The 22,192-nt window shown below is 40.3% G+C and overlaps 1 protein-coding gene across 50 annotated transcripts in view; it reads right to left on the reverse strand.

Moving 5' to 3' along the window:
• LOC127627216 (mucin-5AC-like) overlaps positions 1-22,192 on the reverse strand; it is a 99,727-nt gene that overhangs the window by 19,206 nt on the left and 58,329 nt on the right. For 12 of the 50 annotated variants that reach the window (XM_052103562.1, XM_052103527.1, XM_052103561.1 and 9 more), the window contains exons 14-24: positions 6,135-6,191; positions 5,972-6,001; positions 4,890-4,919; positions 4,729-4,785; positions 4,566-4,592; positions 3,358-3,387; positions 3,197-3,253; positions 3,034-3,060; positions 1,268-1,297; positions 1,107-1,163; positions 944-973 (exon numbers count right to left, since the gene is read on the reverse strand). In XM_052103562.1, the coding sequence (XP_051959522.1) occupies positions 944-973; positions 1,107-1,163; positions 1,268-1,297; positions 3,034-3,060; positions 3,197-3,253; positions 3,358-3,387; positions 4,566-4,592; positions 4,729-4,785; positions 4,890-4,919; positions 5,972-6,001; positions 6,135-6,191 (432 nt within the window). Of the gene's footprint in view, positions 1-943; positions 974-1,106; positions 1,164-1,267; positions 1,298-3,033; positions 3,061-3,196; positions 3,254-3,357; positions 3,388-4,565; positions 4,593-4,728; positions 4,786-4,889; positions 4,920-5,971; positions 6,002-6,134; positions 6,192-9,379; positions 9,410-22,192 lie in introns of all 50 variants that reach the window. The other 38 variants (XM_052103525.1, XM_052103524.1, XM_052103522.1 and 35 more) reach the window with 14 other exon arrangements.

Consider the following 22,192-nt stretch of genomic DNA (forward strand, 5'->3'; position numbering starts at 1 on the left):
GGGAATGATAGACAGGCTGTGTTTCGTTTGGAAGGCTGCGTCCTCCGGAGGTCGCATTTGTCGGCCGCATACGTCATCGAGACTGTCTCGTTTCAGAAAAGAGAGTAGGACACTTTGAATGCAGCCTTCGAATGCGACCTTCTTTCACGGGAATTCAGAGGATACAGGAGTTTACTTCATGGGCAATCACAACCCACAATTGTTTGCTTCAACGGAAATGTTGAATAAAAAAATTACGCCAATTTGCCCGTAAATATGATGTTTAAATGCAAGGAATGTTAATTCCCAAGTTGAAGTACGTCAGTAGATGGTGCAGATATATAATATGTATCATTATATTAATATATGTAGAGCAGAGGAGGGTGGGGCCGGGCTGGAATGATGCACGCCCGGTCCCCAATCGGCCTGATGGGGCATGTGAGGGAAAAAGGAGGCCGGTGACGACAGTTCGAGAGAGAGAGAATTACAGGCAGCTGCCCTGTATGTGTTCATATGTGTCTTTTTATTTAATGAAATATGATTTTTGTTATTAAGCCGGTTCTCGCCTCCTCCTTTCCCTTTAACCCCCTTACAATAAATAATTTAAATAAAGTATTGGACTAAAAGTACACCTGTAAAATCTATTTTCTTTTCTGGCTACATCATTATAACTCTCCTAAATTTAACCTCATGCATTCCCTTCCAGAGGGACTTTGTTCCCTTCTCATTCAAAATCCTTGCATCATTTAAAGAGTAGCGTGCTGTCAAAGCAACCATGTTACATTCCGTTTGTCCTACGAAGTCCGTCTTGTTTAAACGAGACTTGTTCAAAGGAGGATGCTCGGTATACTGCAGCCTTCAAAGGACGCGTCCAACCAAGCATGCAGCCTTCGAAACCAGTCACAGCCACATTAACGTACTGGTTGTTGTAGTATGAATTATCAGTGCACAGGTCTGTGATTACCTGGGTTAGCAGAGGTTTGTGGATTGGCTGCTAAACAAAATGACATTATAATATTATAAAACACTTCCTTTAGGTACATTAAAAAGCACAGGTTGAGTTAATTACTATTTGAGCAAGATTTTGTTTTTCTGTCTGATTCTGGGTAAGATATACAGTAACATACTGGTTGTAGTAGTAAAGTTTCCATCACTCGTAATGTTGCTTGCCACTGTTGTTGTACCTGAAAGAATGGACACAAATACAAATGCTGTTAATGATTTCTCAGGAACATTTTTGCACACTTAACACAATAAATCTGTTATTAATTCACAGGTCTACAATTACCTGGGTTAGCAGATGTTTGTGGAGTGGTTGCTAAACAAAAAGATAGTATTATATTATAAAACACTTCCTTTAGGTACATAAAAAGCACAGGTTGCATTAATTTCTACTAGAGCAAGATTCAGTTTTTCTTTGTGATTCTGGGAATGATATAAAGGCTGTGTCTAGTTTGGAAGATTGTGTCCTCCGGAGGTCACATTTGTTGGCCGCATACGTCATCGAGGCTGTCTTGATTCAGAAAAGCGAGTAGGACACTTCGAATGCAGCCTTCGAATGCGACCTTCTTTCATGGGAATTCAGAGGATGCGTGAGGTGTATACTTCATGGGCACTCACAACCCAGAATTCTTTGCTTCAACGGAAATGTCTAAAAACAAATTACGCCAATTTGCACGTAAACATGATGTTCAAACACATGGGATGTTAATTCCCAAGATTAAGTATCTCAGTAGATGGGTGCAGAGTAAATAATATTTATAATTATATTAATATATGTGAAGCGGAGGAGAGATGGGCTGGGCTGGAATGATGCACGCCCGCTCCCCATTTGGCCTGATGGGGCGTGCAAGGGTTAAAGGCGGCCTGTGACTACAGTTCGAGAGAGAGGGGACTATATGCAACTGCCCTGTATGTGTTTATGTGTGTCTTTTTATTTTATTAAAAATGATTTATATTATTAAGCCGTCCACGGATCAAGTGGGGACTGGACTCCCCGACCACCTGGAGTGATGGAGCCACTGCCAGGGGCGGAGGAGTGCCCTGCCATCCCCCAGAAATGCGGAGGGGTCGAGAGAAGACCGCGTCCATGAGGGAAGCGACTCGCCGACCACCTGGAGTGGTAGGGCCGCTTCCAAGGGCGGAGGAGTGTCCCCACATGCTGCCAGAAAAGGGGAGTTCTGTCTGCTGGGGGTCGGAGGTTTGACTCTGGTCTGCCCAGGGATGAGCAGCTGTCATCCGCCTGAGAGTGTGGAAGAGTGATAGGGGGGTGGGGCGACGGCGCATCAGAGGACCAGTGAGTGAGCTTCTTCTCTATCTGTCGCACCGTGTTGGCTTTCCCTCACCTATTTTGTTTTTTTTTCTTGTTGTTTTTGCCCTCCTGTCTCCTTCCAGGTAGAGGAATGGCGGGGATGACCAGCCAGCAGATGGGTCACAAGGCATGCCCCTCCCCAGGGAAAGGAGGTGTGGGGGAGTGTACATGAAGACGTGGGTTCCCTGGCCTGAGGCAATCAGCCTGATGGGGTACGTGAGGGATAAAGGCGGCTGGTGATGACAGTTCGAGAGAGAGAGATAATTACAGGCAGCTGCCCTGTATGTGTTTATGGGTGTCTTTTTATTTAATTAAATATGATTTTTGTTATTAAGCCGGTTCTCGCCTCCTCCTTTCCCTTAACCCCCTTAGAATATATAATTAAAATAAAGTATTGGACTAAAAGTACACCTGTAAAATAAATTTTCTTTTCTGTCTATGTCATAATAACTCTCCTAAATTTTACCTCATGCATTCCCTTCCAGAGGGACTTTGTTCCCTTCTCATTCAAAGTCCTTGCGTCAGTTAAAGTGTAGCATTCTGTAATAGCAACCATGTTACATTCTGTTTGTCCTACGATGGCCGTCTTGTTTAAACGAGACTTGTTCAAAGGAGGATGCTCGGTATACTGCAGCCTTCAAAGGATGCGTCCAACCAAGCATGCAGCCTTCGAAACCAGTCACAGCCACATTAACGTACTGGTTGTTGTAGTATGAATTATCAATGCACAGGTCTGTGATTACCTGGGTTAGTAGATGTTTGTGGAGTGGCTGCCAAACAAAATGACATTATAATATTATAAAACACTTCCATCAAATACATTAAAAACCACAGGTTGCTTTAATTACTATTTGAGCAAGATTTTGTTTTTCTGTCTGATTCTGGGAATGATATATATAAACATACTGGTTGTAGTAGTTAAGCTTCCATCACTTGTAATGCTGCTTGCCGCTGAGGTGGTACCTGAAAGAATGGACACAAATACAAATGCGGTTAATGATTTCTCAGGAAAATGTTTGCACACTTAACACAATAAATCTGTTATTAATTCACAGGTCTACAATTACCTGGGTTAGTGGATGTTTGTGGAGTGGCTGCTAAACAAAAAGATAGTATTATATTATAAAACACTTCCTTTAGGTACATAAAAAGCACAGGTTGCATTAATATCTACTAGAGCAAGATTCAGTTTTTCTTTGTGATTCTGGGAATGATATAAAGGCTGTGTCTAGTTTGGAAGATTGTGTCCTCCGGAGGTCACATTTGTTGGCCGCATACGTCATCGAGGCTGTCTTGATTCAGAAAAGCGAGTAGGACACTTCGAATGCGACCTTCTTTCATGGGAATTCAGAGGATGCATGAGGTGTATACTTCATGGGCACTCACAACCTACAACTCTTTGCTTCAACGGAAATGTCTAAAAAAAAATAACTCCAATTTGCCCGTAAATATGATGTTGTAGGATATTTGTTATGCTACATTTAGAAGGGTACTTTAAAGTGCCCTCATTCTCACACCATTATATGTAAGGTATTTGGTATGCTAAATTTAGAAGGGAATTTAGGGTCTCGAAATATGTGAGCTATGAACTAAATTAAACTATCCTTATTGTACATTATTAGGTAATGAAATGTATAATGGAATTAGTCGTATTCGACAAACATTATAAATGAGATAAATGACAAATAACTAGATTATTTGTCTGACTAAATTCTCCACCATTAAAATCGTAATACAATGTTTCATTGTATTCACTCACAATTTCTACTGTAAGTAATTAGCTTTAATAAGTGAATTATGATTAATTCACTTATTGGAGTGATATTATTCTTATGGCCTATTGAATATAATATCACATGTATTTAGATACAGCTTTGAAGCAAAATCTTTTAGAAACAAGGATGAGATTATTTATCAAAATATACCACAGTCAATAATCTTTGAATACAGACAACCTTGGTCATTTAACCTTGGTCGTATAAATTTAACCTCATGCATTCCCTTCCAGAGGGACTTTGTTCACTTCTCATTCAAAGTCCTTGCACCAGTTAAAGAGTAGCATGCTGTAATAGCAACCATGCTACGTCCCATTTCCATTTGAAATGCTACGAAGGCCGTATCGTTTAAACAAGACCTGTTTAAAGTAGGATGCTCTGTATACTGCAGCCTTCAAAGGACGCATCCAATCTAGCATGCAGCCTTCGAAACGAGACACAGCCACAGTAACATACTGGTTTTTGTGGTAAGAATTGAGAATTCACAGGTCTGTAATTACCTGGGTTAGCAGATGTTTGTGGAATGGCTGATAAACAAAAAGACAGTTTTATATTGTAAAATACTTCCGTTAATTACATTAAAAAGCATAGGTTGAGTTAATTACTACTTGAGCAAGATTCTGTTTTTCTGTCTGATTCTGGGAATGATATATATAAACATACTGGTTGTAGTAGTAAAGTTTCCATCACTCGTAATGCTGTTTGCCGCTGAGGTTGTACCTGAAAGAATGGACACAAATACAAATGCTGTTAATGATTTCTCAGGAAAAAGTTTGCTCACTTCACATAAAAAATCTGTTATGAATTCACAGGTCTACAATTACCTAGGTGAGCAGATGTTTGTGTAATGGGTGCTAAACAAAAAGACAGAATTATATTCTAAAACACTTCCTTTAAGTACATAAAAAGCACAGGTTGCGTTAATTACTACTTGAGCAAGATTCTGTTTTTCTTTGTGATTCTGGGAATGATAGACAGGCTGTGTTTCGTTTGGAAGGCTGCGTCCTCCGGAGGTCGCATTTGTCGGCCGCATACGTCATCGAGACTGTCTCGTTTCAGAAAAGAGAGTAGGACACTTTGAATGCAGCCTTCGAATGCGACCTTCTTTCACGGGAATTCAGAGGATACAGGAGTTTACTTCATGGGCAATCACAACCCACAATTGTTTGCTTCAACGGAAATGTTGAATAAAAAAATTACGCCAATTTGCCCGTAAATATGATGTTTAAATGCAAGGAATGTTAATTCCCAAGTTGAAATACGTCAGTAGATGGTGCAGATATATAATATGTATCATTATATTAATATATGTAGAGCAGAGGAGGGTGGGGCCGGGCTGGAATGATGCACGCCCGGTCCCCAATCGGCCTGATGGGGCATGTGAGGGAAAAAGGAGGCCGGTGACGACAGTTCGAGAGAGAGAGAATTACAGGCAGCTGCCTTGTATGTGTTCATATGTGTCTTTTTATTTAATGAAATATGATTTTTGTTATTAAGCCGGTTCTCGCCTCCTCCTTTCCCTTTAACCCCCTTACAATAAATAATTTAAATAAAGTATTGGACTAAAAGTACACCTGTAAAATCTATTTTCTTTTCTGGCTACATCATTATAACTCTCCTAAATTTAACCTCATGCATTCCCTTCCAGAGGGACTTTGTTCCCTTCTCATTCAAAATCCTTGAGTCATTTAAAGAGTAGCGTGCTGTCAAAGCAACCATGTTACATTCCGTTTGTCCTACGAAGTCCGTCTTGTTTAAACGAGACTTGTTCAAAGTAGGACGCTCGGTATACTGCAGCCTTCAAAGGACGCGTCCAACCAAGCATGCAGCCTTCGAAACCAGTCACAGCCACATTAACGTACTGGTTGTTGTAGTATGAATTATCAGTGCACAGGTCTGTGATTACCTGGGTTAGCAGAGGTTTGTGGATTGGCTGCTAAACAAAATGACATTATAATATTATAAAACACTTCCTTTAGGTACATTAAAAAGCACAGGTTGAGTTAATTACTATTTGAGCAAGATTTAGTTTTTCTGTCTGATTCTGGGTAAGATATACAGTAACATACTGGTTGTAGTAGTTAAGTTTCCATCACTCGTAATGTTGCTTGCCACTGTTGTTGTACCTGAAAGAATGGACACAAATACAAATGCTGTTAATGATTTCTCAGGAAAATGTTTGCACACTTAACACAATAAATCTGTTATTAATTCACAGGTCTACAATTACCTGGGTTAGCGGATGTTTGTGGAGTGGCTGCTAAACAAAAAGATAGTATTATATTATAAAACACTTCCTTTAGGTACATAAAAAGCACAGGTTGCATTAATTTCTACTAGAGCAAGATTCAGTTTTTCTTTGTGATTCTGGGAATGATATAAAGGCTGTGTCTAGTTTGGAAGATTGTGTCCTCCGGAGGTCACATTTGTTGGCCGCATACGTCATCGAGGCTGTCTTGATTCAGAAAAGCGAGTAGGACACTTCGAATGCAGCCTTCGAATGCGACCTTCTTTCATGGGAATTCAGAGGATGCATGAGGTGTATACTTCATGGGCACTCACAACCTACAACTCTTTGCTTCAACGGAAATGTCTAAAAAAAAATAACTCCAATTTGCCCGTAAATATGATGTTGTAGGATATTTGTTATGCTACATTTAGAAGGGTACTTTAAAGTGCCCTCATTCTCACACCATTATATGTAAGGGTATTTGGTATGCTAAATTTAGAAGGGAATTTAGGGTCTGGAAATATGTGAGCTATGAACTAAATTAAACTATCCTTATTGTACATTATTAGGTAATGAAATGTATAATGGAATTAGTCAGTATTCGACAAACATTATAAATGAGATAAATGACAAATAACTAGATTATTTGTCTGACTAAATTCTCCACCATTAAAATCGTAATACAATGTTTCATTGTATTCACTCACAATTTCTACTGTAAGTAATTAGCTTTAATAAGTGAATTATGATTAATTCACTTATTGGAGTGATATTATTCTTATGGCCTATTGAATATAATATCACATGTATTTAGATACAGCTTTGAAGCGAAATCTTTTAGAAACAAGGATGAGATTATTTATTAAAATATACCACAGTCAATAATCTTTGAATACAGACAACCTTGGTCATTTAACCTTGGTCGTATAAATTTAACCTCATGCATTCCCTTCCAGAGGGACTTTGTTCACTTCTCATTCAAAGTCCTTGCACCAGTTAAAGAGTAGCATGCTGTAATAGCAACCATGCTACGTCCCATTTCCATTTGAAATGCTACGAAGGCCGTATCGTTTAAATAAGACCTGTTTAAAGTAGGATGCTCTGTATACTGCAGCCTTCAAAGGACGCATCCAATCTAGCATGCAGCCTTCGAAACGAGACACAGCCACAGTAACATACTGGTTTTTGTGGTAAGAATTGAGAATTGAGAATTCACAGGTCTGTAATTACCTGGGTTAGCAGATGTTTGTGGAATGGGTGCTAAACAAAAAGACAGAATTATATTCTAAAACATTTCCATCAAGTACATTAAAAATCACAGTTTGCGTTAATTACTACTTGAGCAAGATTCTGTTTTTCTGTCTGATTCTGGGAATGATATAAAGGCTGTGTCTCGTTTGGAAGGCTACGTCCTTCGGAGGTTGCATTTGTTGGCCACGTACGTCATCGAGACTGTCTCGTTTCAGAAAAGCGAGAAGGAAACATTGAATATAGACTTTGAATGTGACCTTATAAACATATGATGTTTAAACGCATGGAATGTTAATTGCCAAGTTGAAGTAACTCAGTAGATGGGTGCAGAGTAAATAATATGTATAATTATATTAATAGAGCGGAGGAGGGTGGGGCCGGGCTGGAATGATGCATGTCCGGTCCCCAATTGGCCTGATGGGGCACGCGACGGATAAAGGCGGCAGTGACGACAGTTCGTGAGAGCGAAAATTACAGGCAGCTGCCTTGTATGTGTTCATATGTGTCTTTTTATTAAATTAAATATAATTTATATTATTAAGCCGGTTCTCGCCTCCTCCTTTCCCTTAACCTCTTACATTGGTGCCGAAAACCCGGGAAGGAGGAGGGATGGCCGTTGCAGAGTCCACGACACTGCCGTCCACCCAGGCTAGCACCGCTGCCATCCACTGGGTGATGGAGTAGCCTGACTGCCCGGACGAGGGGAACGACCACCGTTGGTGGGACGAGTGGGGTCTTGACTCCCTGACTGCCTGGAGCGATTGAGCCGCAGCCAGGGGCCGAGGAGTGCCCTGCCGTCCCCCAGAAACATGGAGGGTTCGAGAGAAGACCGCTATCTGCGAGTGGAGGAGGGAAGTGACTCCCTGACCGCCTGGAGTGGTAGGGACACTGCCAGGGGAGGAGGAGTTTTCCAAAGTGCCAGCAGAAAAGCGGAGGGTGTTCTATCTGCTGGGGGTCAGTGGTTTGACTCCGGTCCGCCCGGGGAGGAGCGGCTGTCGTCCACCTGAGAGTGGGAGGAATGATCGGGGACAATCGACGGCACATCAGAGAACTGGTGAGTGAGCTGAATCTCTCTCTGTCGCACCGTTTTGGCCTTTCCCTCACCTATTTAGTTTTTTCTTGTTTTTCTCCTCCTGTCTCCTCCCAGGTCGAGGAAGGCGGGGATGAGCAGACGGCAGACTGGGCGCATGGCATGCCCCTCCCCATGGAAGGGGGGGGGGGGGTGTATACGTCATGCCAGGGGCTCCCCGGCCTGAGGCAATGCCTGGAAGTTTATAGAGCAGAGGAGGGTAATACCAGGCTGAAATGATGCATGCCTGGTCCCCAATCAGCCTGATGGGGCGCACGAGGGAGAGAGAATTACATGCAGATGCCCTGTATGTGTTTATGTGTGTCTTTTTATTTAATTAAATATAATTTATATTATTAAGCCAGTTCACGCCTCCTCCTTTCCCTTAACCCCCTTATATATATAATTTAAATAAAGTATTGGACTAGAAGTACACCTGTAAAATCTATTTTATTTTCTGGCTACATCATTATAACTCTCCTAAATTTAACCTCATGCATTCCCTTCCAGAGGGACTTTGTTCCCTTCTCATTCAAAGTCCTTGCGTCAGTTCAAGAGTAGCATGCTGTCATAGCAACCATGTTACATTCCGTTTGTCCTACGAAGTCAGTCTCGTTTAAACGAGACTTGTTCAAAGGAGGACGCTCGGTATACTGCAGCCTTCAAAGGACGCGTCCAACCAAGCAGCCTTCGAAATGAGGCACAGCTACAGTAACATACTGGTTGTTGTAGTATAAATTATCAATGCACAGGTCTGTAATTACCTGGGTTAGTAGATGTTTGTGGAGTGGCTGCTAAACAAAAAGACCGAATTATATTCTAATACACATCCATCAAGTACATTAAAAAGCATAGGTTGAGTTAATTACTATTTTAGCAAGATTTTGTTTTTCTGTCTGATTCTGGGTAAGATATACAGTAACATACTGGTTGTAGTAGTAAAGTTTCCATCACTCGTAATGCTGTTTGCCACTGTTGTTGTACCTGAAAGAATGGACACAAATACAAATGCTGTTAATGATTTCTCAGGAACATTTTTGCACACTCACAATGATTTTTTTTTATTGATTATGAATTCACAGGTCTACAATTACCTAATGTTATAGTCTGTGCCCTGGCTGTTAAGGAAGAAGAAAGATAATTGAAACATTGAAAGACTTGTATATGTCCATGGACTTTGTCTCATATGGTAAATAAGAACTTACTCAGTGAAAGGACTGAAATGATTGTGAATACCAGCAGATGTTGTGTAACTGGAAACATTCTGATGAAAACTAGATAGATAGCCAGAGATAAAACCAGAATGATGTCCCCTTATTAAAATCATTAGGATAAAAAGAATATATAAAATATCCAAATGGTAACACTACAATAAGGTTCCATTCGTTAACATTAGTTAATGCATTAGATTTTTGTATTTTTTACGTAATTTATTAATCTCTGACTTCCTGCTTCGCTAGTGTTCGGACGCTTTTGCTTACTGCTCCATGCTTTGCTAGCTTACTTTGTAGTTTAACCTTTTATTTCCATATCAGCTGTTCAGCACAGTGCTCAAAGGACCTAATTTGGCACCAACACTAAAACCAGAGACTTTAGGAAATAAAATATTACTACAAAAAGTGGATTTTCTGTCAAAGCAGTCTTCCAGTCTCCTACTGCCGGCAGTTTACATTCCTGAAACTGGACACAGCTGCCTTCACACAGACAGACGAGAAAGAAAATGCCTCTTTTCAGATGAAACTCCACTTGCTGCTCAAACTGCCACAGACAATAAAGTTAGTTGTGGGACTGCCATCCCCGAAGGAGCATACAGGAGATCATCACCATGGACCCCCTCAGCCAATGTTGAGTCCTTTAAATCTAACATTCCTCGACAGGCAAAACAGGTGCCTATGAAAAAAACTGCAGTACAAGAGCCAAACGTAGCAGGTGAAAAATATAGCACAAATAGATGGCATAAACAGGGAGCTTTACCCCAAAGTGCTCCCAATACCCCCGATTGATACATCTTGAAAATAGATTTTAAACACTAATGAATGTGGATGAAGAAACCCTAAGCATGATCAGACAAAGATCACATCAGTCAACATCTAACATGGCACTCTGCTGAGATTACAGCCATGCCCAGCACTCTGATAGTGGGTGACTCTTCTACTACTTGCTGCCTTCCTCGAGCAATGGTTTCTGATGTAAATAAGGAACTTCAGAACATTCTGTTGAATCATAAGAATGTAAATCGGGTTATTTTACATGTGGGGAAAATTTATATTCAGCAGGAGCAGTCAGAACACCTTAAGAGGGATTTCAATGAACACTTTGAAACCCTTGGAAGATTGAAAATTCAGTCCTTCATCAGTGCACCACTCCCAGCCCAAGGAACAAATATATTCTCTTTGTTTCTCAGTCTAAACACGAAAACTGCCACATGAGTGGACTGAGCTACATTGATAACTTAAATATTTTCTGGAGTCAAAGAGAACATCATGGTTCCCTGATTGAGGGAATGATACGGGTTGCTCTTAAGAGCCCCGAACACCTCCCATTCTTTGAGAAAAGGCCAATGAGAATTAGCGAGATGAATTTGCATGCAACTCCCCAGGACATACGGGTATAAAAGGTGCTGGAATGCCAGTCCATTCAGATTTTGTGCTGAGGAGATGAGACAAGGTCCAGACATTTCAGCTGCTAGTACAGTGTTGTGGCAAGAGGGACACCACGTCTCGTTCCCTCCATCAGGGAATGGAGGTTATGACTGTAACCATGACCTTCCCCTTCTGTCACTCACTCGACGTTGTGTCGATGTAGTGACACCAGGGGTCCCTATAGAAAAAAGCCACAACAGCTGAACATGCTGGCTGTGAGGCAGCTGGTCTCATTTCGGAACTGGACGGGAGCAAACGAGCGTGCTGGGGAATGGGAGGTCCGCTGGGAATTACCCGGCAAGACCACGCCCATTGAACTCCCCAAATCGCCTCTAGCGCCAGCCGGGCTGGCCTCATATTCATGGGTTGAAGGTGCAGCGCTGGGGGCAGCTAGAGTGGCTTTCCTGCAGAAGGAAAGCTGTGACCGCAACGTTGCCATGGTCATATTATCGCAATGAGAACATGAACCATCCACAAACACTGCCTCAGTGTGATCGCTGTCGGAAGCGGGGAGATAACGACAGCATCCAGGAATCACACAAAGACGGAAAGGCATCTTTATAAAGATGCATCTTTAAAAAGACGCTCAACGCCAATGTGTGTGCTCTAATAGAGAATATATACTCTTTAGCAGGAGTATACATTCTTTTAGTGCTGTCGAACTTCCCAGAGGTGAAATCTGCACTCGTTGTGCAGAAGGAGAGAAAGCAGCTGGAAATGCACCTTATATTCAACAGCATACACTTCTTAAGAGGTGACTGGAAAGCAGTAGTATTCAGCTTGCTGATAGTACAACCGCTCGGTTCTGAAGAATAAATCTGAATTAAGTGGGCTTTTATACCCATACTGTATATCCAGGGAGTGGCATGCAAATTCCACTTGCCAATTCTCATTGGCCTTTTCTCAAAGAATGGGAGGTGTTCGGGGTTCTAAATCTAAACAAACTTGGTACAAAAGGACAATATCTTCTCCCTCCTTCATCCATCTGCATCTTGCACGAATCCACTCAACTTGGATGCACACAAACAACACTAGTGTGTCATTATGACCACAGAATCGCACTTCAGCACCTGGATGGACATTTGATTGACAAAATCCTCAATAACACAGTGCAGCCACAACATCCACTGCTCAGGGAAAAAATCCAGGCAGAGCCCGCCCACAGAGCATAATACTGTAATGACTTAGAACTGCTTCAATATACAGGACCCAAGGATGATTTCCTGGACAAAATGAAGGGAGACTGTTAGGTTTATGGACTAGTTTTGGCCACTAGAGGCCCTCATTGCATTTTATTTCAGTTTCCCACCTTTGTATCATGTGTTATTGTTTTCACCTGTGCCTCATTTTTTGTGAGTGTATTTAAGTTGCTCTGTTTCTCTGTTCTTTGCTCAGTGTTTGTTATGTTGAGACCTCTAGGCTTCTGTTGTTTTGAGGACACTCTGTTACCCTTGGAGGTTTCTAAACTTTGTTTTGATTTTTTGCATAACCTTTTGGTAACTATTTTATATTTTTCCCTATTGACTTTTTGGGAGAGTTTTCAGTTTGGATTAACTTTTTGTATTTTTTGTGGAATTACCTTCTGGTCTAATTAAAAGACATTGAGTGTATTCCTTGCGTGACCTTGCGTCACCCACGAGAGTCTAACATAATTCAGCCTCCAGAAACCCCAGAGCAAAAGCCCCTCTCACCACACGCTTTCTCCTTCTTGCCAACATCCCCACTTCTGAGATTCTAAGAGAAAATGTAGGAACTAGTGTATGCTGGTAGAAAGCTCTCCACTCCATTGCTGTTTGTCCCAGATACCAACCAAAAAACGATGGGCCCCTCTAGCTCACCCTGCCCCTTCCTCTGAGAGAGCTGTTCAGCAACCGCTACAATGCCAGGGCACACATTGTCCTTCTTCTGCTCTTACTGAACAACAAACAACTGATATCAGCTCTCAGTGATGTGTGTCGGGTCCCTGCTATGGTAGCAGTCACATTCACAAATGTGCACAGAACAAGTGAAAACCCAGTGTGCATGTAACTTTCTCTATATCTGTTCAGTCAAGTGATAGAAAGACTATGGCCTTCTCAAGATGTATGGCAAACCTATCTCTGCTGCCTATTAGACGTAAATCAAAGATTGCAGTGGGGCCAAAAAAGATACTGTGAAGTTAGCACTTTAAACATCTGCTCATTTAAGAACAAATCATTTTTAGTCAATGACCATCACCACAAACAATCTGAATTTTGTTTCTAATTGAAACTTAGATGACAGCTGCAGTGCAACTCAATGAATCAGCCCCTCCAAACTTTACTTTTTAGAGTGTTTGTTTGTTAGTAAGGGTCTGAACATTTCTTCCACTCTTATTAAAGATGAAGCACCATCTGACCATTTCTGTATTTTCTTTGATATATTGATTTCTCCTGTCTCACAAGTTAGATCTGTCTCTGTCAAAAAGTAGTACATATACTGTATGAGAATACTAGTGTGCAATTTATGAAGGCTGTATATATGACACCAAGTATATCCACAGACTGTGTTGGTGTTCTCCTCGATAATTTAACTCAAATGTTAAAAATGGTATTGATGACATAGCTCATGTAAAGAACAGGAAGATTACTGGCATGTGTAAAGCACCATTGAGAGGCACAATAGCAGTACAACACATGAAAAGAAAATGCAGGAAAGCAGAACGAATGTGGCGAAAATAAAACTTGAAGACCACTATAACATATACAAAGACAGCCTTCATGCTTTCAGACCTTCTTCTCAGTCATTATACATTTACATTTATGCATTTGGCAGACGCTTTTATCCAAAGCAACTTACAGTGCACTTATTACAGGGACAATCCCCGGAGCAACCTGGAGTTAAGTGCCTTGCTCAAGGGCCCAACAGTGGCATCTTGGTGGTGCTGGGGCTTGAACCTCTGACCTTCTGGTCAGTAAACCTGAGCCTCAACCACTGAGCCACCACTGCCCCATCGACAGCAATATAAACAACACCCACACTCTTTTTGCTTCTGTAGCGAGACTAACCCCCCAATACAGGCTCCCCATGAAATGCTTTCTGACAGCAAATGCAAAGAGATTGCTTAATTTTTCATGATGAAGATCAATGATATTAGAAAGGCGATCAGCTTGTCCTCATGTTGCACTGAGGTTAGACAGCACCCACCAAAAAAACTTCAGAAATAAGTCACTATATCTGAACTATACCCTGGTAGTAGTTTTGTAAAGCATCTTAAAACATTCACCTGATGTCTTGAAACACTCCCTACTACATTTTCAAAAATGTGTTTAACTGTTTAGAAAAAAGATCTGTTAGAAATATTCAATGCCTTATTCCTTTCCCTGTTTCCTAAGTCCCTGAAAACAGCAGTTGTCAAGCCCCTTCTAAAAAAAGAGCAATCTGGATAACTATATTAAACAACTACAGACCAATCTCAAGTCTCCTTTTCATAGGCAAGATAATGGAAAAGGTTGTTTGACAGCAGATCAAATTTTTAAACTCGAATGGCTACTTGGACAATTTCCAGTCTGGTTTCCGACCGCATTACAGCACAGAGACGGCGCTCATACGGATACATAACGATATTTGGCTAAATACTGATTCAGTCAAAATATCAGTGCTGTTATTACTAGATCTTAGTGCTGCTTTTGACACTGTGGATTACAACATTCTCCTAGACAGATTGGAAAACTGGGATGGTCCTCAGCTGGTTGAGGTCATATCTAGAAAGGAGGGGTCACTATGTGAACATAGGAACTATGAATCTGAGTGAACATCCATGACATGTGGAGTCCCACAAGGCTCAATTCCTGCACTGCTCATGTTCAACTTGTATATGCCTCCACTATGCCAAATTATGAAAAATAACCAAATTGCATACCATAGCTATGCAGACGGCGCCCAGATTTAGCTAGCCAAATGATTACAAATGATTACAGCCCAGACTCTAAGTGCAAGTGCATTGATGAAATTAACTGTTCGATGTGCCAAAACTCAAGAAATCTTCCTTTAGATAAACAAGAACAAGACACAGGCCATTGAATTTGGCAACAAAGGCAAAATTCCCAAGATGAACACATACCTTGACTACACGGGTCTTAAGACAAAAAATCAAGAAAGGAATCTTGGTGTCATTTTGGAGTCAGACCTTTGTTTCAGTAGTAACATCAAATCAATAAATAAATCTGCCTACTATCATCTAAAAAAATATATAGAGAGAATCAGATGTTTTGTATCCAGTCAAGAAGATCACCAGAAGTGAGTCCACACTGCAATGGACTTCTCACAAGTATTCCCAAAAAGACCATTAAAAATCTGCAGCTCATTCAAAATGCTGCTGTCAGGATTCTCACCGAACCAAAATATCTGAGCATATTACTCCAGTCCTCAGATCCCAGTTACATTTAGAATTTATTTTAAAGTTCTATTACTCAGTTTATAAATCACTCAATGACCTAGGACCTAAACACATTGCAGTTATACTTGTTGAATATAAACATATCAGACGTCTAAGATCATTAGGATCAAGTCAGATAGAAATATCAAAGGTTCACTCAAAACAAGGTGAGACAGCGTTTAGCTATTATGCCCCCTGCAGTTGGAACCAGCTTGCGGAAGAGGTCAGGTGTGCCCCAACAGTAGCTACATTCAATCCAGACTGAAAACACATCTATTTAGCTGTGCATGAATTCATTGAACACTGTGCTGCACTTACTGATCGCACTGCATCATTTTATTTCTGTACTATTTTTCTTTATTATTCATTTTAATAATTGTAACTTTTTTAATTAAATTTTTACTATTTATTCTTATTTCTTGTTCTTAATTGATTTTAAAATTATTTTTCATGTATCTTATTTGTTTTTTTATCATTTTTATGTAAAGAGCATTGAATTGCCATTGTGTATGAAATGTGCTATACAAATAAACTTGTCTTGCCTTGTTAATGTTAGTTAATAAAAAATACTGTTATTCATTGTTTGTTCATGTAAATGCATTGCACATTAACTAATGCTAACAAATACAACTTTTGATTGAAAAAAATGTGTTACTATATGTTTAAATTGACATTAACTAAGATGAATAAATACCTAATAAGTATTGTTTATTGTTTGTTCATGTTAACTAATGTTGTTAACTAATATACTGCAGCCTTATTGTAAAGTGTTACAAAACAGATAAAACAAATACATATACATTTAATTATTAGGCTTATTGATAAATAGATGCAATTGATTATTATATATTGGTGCCTTTTATCATGTTGTTGTAGAGAATAGATTGAATGTTCTTCGAATAGTTCATTACATAATTAAACATTATTATCTGTTGTCTTATAATTTATAATCAATTAATATAAGTAATATAGCCCAATGCTTAACTGTGTAAAGTTGTGATCAATCGAGGATAAATATGCATATAAAAAGAGGATATAGATTATGACATGATAAAGAGTAAGACAGAAAAACTCACCTTAGACAGGTTTAACCAACAGCTCTTCAACATACTGTGCATTAAATTGCTGAGCAGGAAGCTTTTAATGATTTAAAATGCGTCACAGCCCTGTAGACACACCTACAGAGAGGGAAAAAGAAAGCTGGTACCATCTGATACCATCATTGCACCCTGTACCATGATTTTGCCTCTGTACTTTTTATAAAAGGGTTGCATGTCAAGTGTTTATCACATGTAGAATGTCTGCGAACAAATTTCTTATCCTAATATTTATTAGATGTTTGCTTATGTGTTTAATAAATACATACAAAATAATTCAATATTTTTTAATGCAAATGGATGTAATAAACATGATTTATATAATAAAAATGCTTTCATGATTTAATGATAAAGATGAACAAAAACCCCAAAACATCATTGTTGTATTTGTGCCTTTAAAAACAGGCTTATGCATGATGTTACATGATGATGTGTAAAAAACAGCTATTTAGCTGGTTACAAAATGTTTTTTGTTGGCTACAAATATTGAATAAAAAAACAGAACAATGAGGAACAAGGATATTTATAATATTTAGATCAGTTGACAACAAATGAGTTAACACAAAATGTAAAGAACGAGGAAGACACAGAATAGAAAGAACTGACGCTGACTGAAAGAGCTTCAGTTCACAATAACAATAATTACAAATTGCATTTAGTACCCAATCACTTATTGGTATGGAAACTTGGCAACATTTCATAATAACTTGCATTTTAATCAATATATATATATCCTGTATATGGACCCTTATGCATGTTCTCTCTCTCTCTCTCTCTCTCTCTCTCTCTCTCTCTCTCTCTCTCTCTCTCTCTCTCTCTCTCTCTCTATATATATATATATATATAGCCACCAGCTCCATTAAGTACTGCAGTGCATCTCCTCCTCATGGACTGAACCAGATTTGCCAGTTCTTGCAAGTTCCCGTACATTTCTGGGGGGAATGGCCCAAGCCCTCACCCTCACCCTTACATCCAACAGGTCTCAGACATGCTCAATGGTATTGAGATCCAGTATCTCAATCAGTCTGCAGGAGGGGTACCACATGAGATTGCCTGCAATGACAACAAGCTCAGTACGATGATGCTGTGACACACCGCCCCAGACCATGACGGACCCTCCACCTCCAAATCGATGATAAACGTGAGTCCGATCATCACCCCTGGTGAGACAAAACGTCTCGGCTACCTACGTAACCTCGGTTCTCTTTAGATGAGGGAACGAGTATTGCATAAGCTAGCTTACGCTACGGGAAAGATTCATCTTTTCTGAGATATTGAAGCCAAAAAATTATCCTTAATTTTGTATCATTTGTCAACACAGTGCAGCAACTGCAGACCTTGAGCGGGCTAGCTAGCGAGCTCGTTGGTTGCTCTGCGGCAACTGCTGCAGCCTATAGACGAACTTGCGTGAACTCGCGCCCAATGAGAGCGCCAGCGCTCACTGTCCCAAAGCCCGCCAGAATGGGCGTGGCTAGGGTGCATATAAGCGCAGTTCGTAGGCTGGAACCCTGGTTTTCATTGAATGAAGCGAAAATCGCTCGTGACGCGAAGCACGGCCAGCTACGCAATACTGCGTTCCTCATCTAGAGAGAACCGAGGTTACGTAGGTAACCGAGACGTTCTCTACGAGAGGTTCTCTCGTATTGCGTAAGCTAGCTTACGCTACGGGAACCCATTGTCAACGCCGTCGCGCTCAAGCATCCACTGCATGAGCCCCAGGGGGTGGGGGGACCCGGGGAGCCCTTGTGAGTGGGGAAATAATATTTGGCCGGCAAGAGTGCGGGTCAGTGTGTGTGTGATACATAAGCACAGAGTGGGAAGGGAAACAGAGCGGCGGTGCCGGTCTGTGTGGAATGTGTCCCATTAGTGCAGCTCACCAGGGGAGCTGTAGCGTATTAAACCGCTAGTAGTTTTGCCTGCAGAGTGGGCACTTCCAGATTGTAAAATCTGACAAAGGTGGAGGGGAAGCCCAGCCCGCTGCCACACATATGTCCTGAATGGAAATCCCGCTGGACCATGCCCACGAGGAGGCCATGCCTCTGGTGGAGTGAGCCCTAATGCCTAACGGGCATGGCAGGTCTTTCGACGCGTACGCGGCAGCAATAGCGTCCACTATCCATCTAGACAGTGTCTGTTTCGAGGTGGCGAGACCCTTGGTGCGCCCTCGAACGAAACGAAAAGCTACTCAGCCGCGTCTGAAAGAGGCGGAGCGCGCAGTATACAATCTCAGTGCTCTGACTGGGCAAAGGAGATTTGTGTCGCGTTCGCTATCGGATGCTGGCAGAGCCGATAGGGAAATAATCTGTGCTCTGAAAGGAGTACCGATCACCTTGGGGACACCCGTGTCTAGGCTTTTAAAATGACCTTGGCGACGCGGCTTCTTGCAGTTTCAGAGATGCGAAGAGCTTCGCTGAAGAGATGAAAATCAGGGTTCCAGCCTACGAACTGCGCTTATATGCACCCTAGCCACGCCCATTCTGGCGAGCTTTGGGACAGTGAGTGCGCGGGCGCCTCTCATTGGGCGCGAGTTCACGCAAGTTCGTCTATAGGCTGCAGCAGTTGCCGCAGAGCAACCAACGAGCTCGCTGGCTAGCCCGCTCAAGGTCTGCAGTTGCTGCACTGCGTTGACAAATGATACAAAATTAAGGATAATTTTTTGGCTTCAATATCTCAGAAAAGATGAATCTTTCCCGTAGCGTAACCTCTCGTAAGAGAACCTCAACTCGTCAGTGAAGAGCACTTTTTGCCAGTCCTGTCTGGTCCAGTGAAGGTGGGTTTGTGCCCATAGGCAACATTGTTGCTGGTGATGTCTGGTAAGGACCTGCCTTACAACAGTCCTACAAGCCCTCAGTCCAACATCTCTCAGCCTATTGAGGACATTCTGAGCACTGATGCAGGGATTGTGTGTTCCTGGTGTAACTCAGGCCGTTGTTGTTGCCATCCTGTACCTGTCCCGCAGGTGTGATATTCGGATGTACCGATCCTGTGCAGGTATTGTTACATATGGTCTGCCACTGCGAGGATGATCAGCTGTCCTTCCTGTCTCCCTGTAGTGCTGTCTTAGGCGTCTCACATTACAGACGTTGCAATTTATTGCCCTGGCCACATCTTCAGTCCTCATGCCTCCATGAAGCATGCCTAAAGCATTTCCCCCACAGATCAGCAGGGACTCTGGACATCTTTCTTTTGGTGTTTCCAGAGTCAGTAGAAAGTTCTCTTTAGTGTCCTAATTTTTAATAATTGTGACCTTAATTGTCTACCGTCTGTAAGCTGTTATTATCTTAATGACCGTTCCACAGGTGCATGTTCATTTATTGTTTATGGTTCATTGAACAAGCATGGAAAACATTGAAACCCTTTACAATGAAGATCTGTAAAGTTATTTGGATTTTTACAAAATTATCTTTAAAATACAGTGTCCTGAAAAGAGATATTTCCTCATGCATACGAGTTCATATATATATATATATATATATATATATATATATATATATATATATATATATATATATATATATATATTATATTTATGCATTGTAGTTTCATAACAAATTTTCATAAAATTATATTGTGTAATCTTTAAAAAATAAATAAATTATGGAACGTAAAATATTTAGGTAAAAAAAAAAAGTTTGATTAAAGATTACTCTTTGAAATTTAAATGCGTAAATCCAAAATAAATGGATCCAAAAAATGGATACTTTTTCAGTTATGAAAAAGTAGTGCAATATTTTGTTGCTGTTTTACACTTTAATTTCCTTAAAGGCCCCTTTGGAACTTGTCTGTGGCATTGAACCATCAGTCACCTGTAACCAGAAACCTGCTAGACTTGTTCAGGTGATGCAGAATCAGTTCTTCAACTCAAATCTCAGAAAGCACATGAAAATAATGGATTAATTCAAGGAAAAAACAATAATAACCTGTTTTATGGTGAATAGAAAATCATAGATATAATGGTAAAGGAACATGGGCACAGGTCCATTGAGAGATAGCAAAGGGGACTTGATAACTAAGAGGTTTGTTTTTCCTGCTGTGCACCTCATTTTTTTTATATTAAAGGAGCACTCAGTTTGCTGACACCTGGCAGGGCAGATGTATCACACAAAAATACAAGTTACCAATTTCATTGTAAAAATTATTAATGTTATTCCACAAGTGAACGTCTTAAATTACAAGGGGTAATAGAGAAAGTCAAGTAATGGTGCGTTTAGGTCCATCTGGGAAGTTCACATTTACGAGGTCATAAATCATAAATACGATGTGATGTGTGTTCAATTGATTTTAGTTTGAAAGAACGGAGCTGTTTTACAATTTCATATTTCTGTCTCCTTTTTGTTTCTTACTAGAAGCGTTTTTAGCAACAAAATGACAAGCAAACATCTAATGATGGGAAATATAGTTTTGTTGCACACACGCACCTGTTGCTTAAAATAAAATAACTTAATAGCCATCTGGGAGATGTATTTTTTATGTTGCTTGTTCATTTGCAATACATCTGGAATACATTTCCTCCCATTTCAGCAGATACCTTTAAGACTTTTATGATTTAGAATGATTGTAAATGTGATCTTTTTAAGGTGTTTAGCAGAGGTTAATTAGAATATGATACTTTCCAGATAAAAACTTTTCAGATCCAGTGTCCACATGTGTGGATGTTGTATTTTGGCATCTCTATATGCAACGCATAATTTAATTTCTTTAAATCAAACGATTTCAGTTCAGGAGACTCTGTGCTGTCAGTAAAGGGTTAAACTTTCAATGTTCAGAGTCATGTGACCAAATAACATGATGTCGATCATAACAGAGACAAATAAATAAATACAAACATATTACATTTGACATTTAAACCTTTTTGAGTCTCTAGTTTCATACAATATGCCATTTTTTTTTTTTTTATAACACAGTGACCACATACATGGACTGTATGCTCATGATCGTTTAAAATATCCTATATTCACTGTGCATTATCATATTGAGAATTAATGGATGCATCCGAAGGCAAAAAAAAACATTTTGCTTAGAGGATTTATATGGCGGTAGGTTGAAAATAAGGTGCATTTCAAACTGTTCTGAGACCAGAACAGACAGACAGCACACTGGGGGGTCATTCACTAAATAGGGAGCAAGGGTGCATACTATGTCTCTCTATGCATCTAAGGGCATTCACTTACTGCATTAAGTGCATTAAGTTATTGACACATTTAAAGTTCAATTTCAGGCTGCAGATGTTTGGACCACACAACATGTTTGGCAGACATGTGACAATGATAATCAGTTCATAGATTCAGAATTTATAATGTGTAATTTTATTTTGTGATTGGATGATACTGGCCAATACTTTAAATCAATTAATCAACTTTTTGATGTCTTGTCTGTAATGTCTCAAAAACATGAATAACCAGCACTCCTGAAAACATATATATACAACGCAATAAATAATAA

The sequence above is a fragment of the Xyrauchen texanus genome, chromosome 33, assembly GCF_025860055.1.
Source record: "Xyrauchen texanus isolate HMW12.3.18 chromosome 33, RBS_HiC_50CHRs, whole genome shotgun sequence".
Taxonomy (NCBI): domain Eukaryota; kingdom Metazoa; phylum Chordata; class Actinopteri; order Cypriniformes; family Catostomidae; genus Xyrauchen; species Xyrauchen texanus.